Raw genomic sequence first — 4,079 nt, 5'->3', positions numbered from 1 at the left:
CAAGTTTGACAAATGATTTGACATTTGTCACTTGCCTTGCCATTGCTTAGATGCCATTGCATCATATTGCGTGCAAGCATGCAAAGAAGAAAAATGAGAATAGGCAACAAAGTTTAGTATTGCATGTCATTAATAAATTAAAAACATTGACCCTAAGACCTATTTAGTACCTAGCCTTTGGGATTTTTCATTCTTTCTTTGTTATTTCTTTCATCGTAACAGCATTGTGAGTCGTGGTTGTAAGACATAGCAAAAATACTAGACAAGCAAGTTAGCATGCGAAAAACGAGATGGAAAACAGATTCGAGCAGAGATAAGCACGCGCCTTTTCTCTTCTAAATCTATGGATTCGACATTGATAGCAATGACGCGACATTGACATCATCATGAATTTTGACATTAGAAAGCTTGACATTTCGTAGAATAGGTGAACAATAGTGGTGTCAAAATATTTTTGTTTTGTCTTTAATATTCCGAAAAACCTGCAATATTCATCAGAATATGTGATATTTGTAATGATTTTTATTGATTTTAATGCTATTCAACAAAAGACATCAGTGATACATGATAATTGTTATAATGTTAAAGTGATACAATTTCCATAGCTTGGTACCGTGTTAGTCATGTCAGATTGCGCATTGGTGGCCAATGCAAACGAGCACGATGCGAGCATGGACGTGGGGAACGATAAGTCTCTTTTCGAGCCCACTGTTGATATGATGGTAAATGATTTTGACGACGAGAGAACACTAGACGAAGAGGAGGCTTTGGCGGCTGGGGAGCAACAGGATCCCAAAGCCGAGCTCAACAGCCTGCAGAGGGAAGGTGATATGCCTCTAGAAGAGTTACTGGCGTTATATGGTTACGATAGAAACATGGACAAACCTGCCCCTGAACAAGCGCCACCCCCAGAGGCAGTGCCCGAGGAAACTGAGAAAACAGAATCTGTGCTCCAACAGTTGTATACTGAAACCACAAGCCCAGAGGCTACTCGATGCCTCAGGTCCGGCTCACGACCACCTTCTGAAGAAGAAGAAGACTATGATTATAGTCCAGATGAAGATGACTGGAAGAAAACTATTATGGTTGGTAGCGACTATCAAGCTGCTATACCAGAAGGCTTATGCAGTTATGACGATGCACTGCCATATGAAAATGAGGATAAATTGTTGTGGAACCCCAGTGTACTTGATGAAAAAGTGATAGAAGATTATATGAAGAAAATATGTGCAATGACCTCTGGCACTGGTATGGATGCTATTCCACGTGGGAAGCAATTACGAGACGATGAAGAAGCATTATTCCTTCTGCAGCAATGTGGGCACAATCTGGAGGAAGCATTGAGAAGACGGCGCATCACCGCCCAGGCACCAGCGGATGCAAGTTTATGGTCAGAGGAGGAATGTCGAAACTTCGAAAACGGTCTCAAAGCACACGGGAAAGACTTCCATTTAATACGACAAAACAAGGTAAGGACTCGGTCAGTGGGCGAACTCGTGCAGTTCTATTATATTTGGAAGAAGACAGAGAGGCACGATATCTTTGCAAATAAGGCTAGGTTGGAGAAGAAGAAGTATACTCTTCATCCGGGTCACACAGACTACATGGACAGGTTTCTGGAGGAGCAGGAGGCGCCAAGCGCGGGCCCGCCCGGCGCAGCGCCGGCGCCGGCTCCGGCTCCGGCGCCGCTGCTGCTGTACGCGCCAGCGCCGGCGCCGGCGCCGCCCGACCCGCTGGCGCTCGGCGAAAAAGAAGTGTTCTCTCAGATGAACCACACGCCTCCACATGCTCTGTCCACAGAGGACCAGGAGCCAGATATGGGTTCTTAATACAAGTTTTATGGCTACGCCTGTTGTCATGTAGGATGCACTGTTTGTAACATTCAGATAAATAGGGCAGGTAGACTTACATACATACTTAGTAAAAAGTTTCAAAATTGTACAGAATGTACCATTCTTAGTTAATTTTTATAGCAGCATGATGATCTCACAGAAATACTAGAGCTACTTAGGTTCTGTAAAGATACAGGTAGAACTGATAGGTAGCCGCCAACATAGGGATACCAGTTATTGGGCACACCACAAATAATAAAATAAAATAATATGGGAGGACCAATCACCCATCTGGTGCTTGGCTGACATCCAAATCCAACCAGGAAATTATAAAATAAAATGAAATATTCACTCTAATGATGAATACCTTACAACAGTGCCTGAGGAAAAAAATTAAGTAATTACACTATATGTATGTATAAATATATAAGTGTTCTGGTAGGCATTTAACTTTGTCTCTGACTAATGAAACTGCAGGCAACAGTACCACAGGCAACTAGACTACTACAAGTAGACTAACTAATAGTCAATATTGTAACTTTGGATTATAAAAAATATTTTATGTTCTTTGACAATGCTTTTATTTACACCAGTTCAAATTCATGTGTCAGGTACATTAATAAATAATGAAAATGTATTGCTAAAGGTTTAAATTAAATTAAAAAACAGGCATTGTAACTTAAGTAGAATATGTACAGGAAATTATTATCTCAGCATTTCAAAGTATGTAAGTTCTACTGTCTTTTTATGTAGCTCAGATTCGTATCAGAGATACTTGGAATTAGAAACTCGCCAGGTTTAAATTAATCATGATGATAATTAATTTAATATACTTATCATTTTGCCTAGAAATATGTGAGTTACATTATACTGCGATAGATGGCGCTAGATGGTTTAATATGCACTATATTTTTCTCCCATAGAATAAATATGCTGTTATGTTATGGCGCCAATTTGTTATTATTGACAAGAGAGTCAGATTTATGGATATAATATTATAAAAATATCTATCAAGAAATTCTTTTAAAGCGAGAGTAGACTTTATTTGTAGTATTTTGTTTCATAAAATAATACATTGTTATCATTTATAATAATATTACCATATATATTTTTTAATTTTTGTATAGGGATAAACCTTTTGAGCCATTTGCAGATACATAATATATAGGTAGAAATTCTACTAGTTTTTTCAGTAGTAATTCGATAGTAGAATGACTACTGAAAAAATTATACTGAAAGGCATCAATGACGCTAAAATTCAAATTTTAACCATTTCATTTGTAAATGAATGTGTATTTTTAAACTTAATATAGGATACTTAAATTTGGATAATTAATTGATTTAAAAAAATCTTGAAAACGGGGCTAACATGCATGCATGTCATGAAATTTTTAGAAATAATTATGTATTGCTCTAGAATAATTAAAAAATGTATGATGTGATAACAATATATTATTTTATGCAAATTCTCGCGCCTACCCTTCGCCTTAACTATAGAAGGTAATTTCTAAAATTTTGGTGCGTCGTGTGCTTGCGTAATACAAGTATTAACTGTGGTCAGTGGTACATGGTGGTATGTATCTTTGATACATTCTGACTTGCAATAATATGATTCCCTTATTGATAAAAATACACAAAACTATTTTACATTTTAATGTTTATTATATTCGGACTCGGAAGTGCGAGTATAGAAGGGTAGACAAGTAGGGACCTACTTTTGCTGAATACTGGAACATTTATTATGGCCACCAAAGGCGATTCCTTATTTTACTGCTATTAAGACTTAATACTAAATAGAGGCATTTATAACAAATTAAATTTAAATACTTGGTACTAAATGTATATAATTTAGAAATAGAAAATAGCTAATATAAGCAGAGTTGTTTTTAAATTACTTTTATGAAATATTCAGCATCAGTATTTATGCTCCATAACATTTACAAGTGTGTCATACTGTTATGTTCCACTTCTATATTCTCTATTTTGAGTCCCAGATTTTTATAAATGACTGAACACTATTGTGTCTTATGTGTGTGATTTGTTTTTATGATAAGAATTTTAACAGTACAATGTAAATAATAATATTATATTTAACTAATTCAATGGTATTATTATGAATAAGGGGATATGTATAAACATGTGTAAGTTACACATCAAATCAGCTGTATAAAAATTGTGAAAAACTTTGTTTATTTTAATTAATAAAACAGTGCATAATTAAGTGTAAACTAGCGTTTTATTATTGTA

The 4,079-nt window shown here is 35.9% G+C and overlaps 1 protein-coding gene across 1 annotated transcript; it reads left to right on the top strand.

Annotated features, from left to right (window-relative positions):
• The first annotated feature begins 410 nt into the window (after positions 1 to 410).
• LOC128676458 (uncharacterized protein) lies at positions 411 to 4,060 on the top strand. The gene has a single exon (XM_053756582.1). The coding sequence runs from the start codon at positions 624 to 626 to the stop codon at positions 1,827 to 1,829; it is 1,206 nt and encodes a 401-aa protein (XP_053612557.1). The 5' UTR covers positions 411 to 623; the 3' UTR covers positions 1,830 to 4,060.
• The last annotated feature ends 19 nt before the right edge of the window (positions 4,061 to 4,079 follow it).

The sequence above is a fragment of the Plodia interpunctella genome, chromosome 16 (genome assembly GCF_027563975.2).
Source record: "Plodia interpunctella isolate USDA-ARS_2022_Savannah chromosome 16, ilPloInte3.2, whole genome shotgun sequence".
NCBI lineage: Eukaryota > Metazoa > Arthropoda > Insecta > Lepidoptera > Pyralidae > Plodia > Plodia interpunctella.
This window is presented reverse-complemented; position numbering and strand designations above follow the sequence as displayed.

Excerpts from the sequence above, each read along its gene's own strand:
- LOC128676458 (XM_053756582.1), top strand. The coding sequence starts at position 624 with ATGTCAGATTGCGCATTGGTGGCCAATGCAAACGAGCACGATGCGAGC.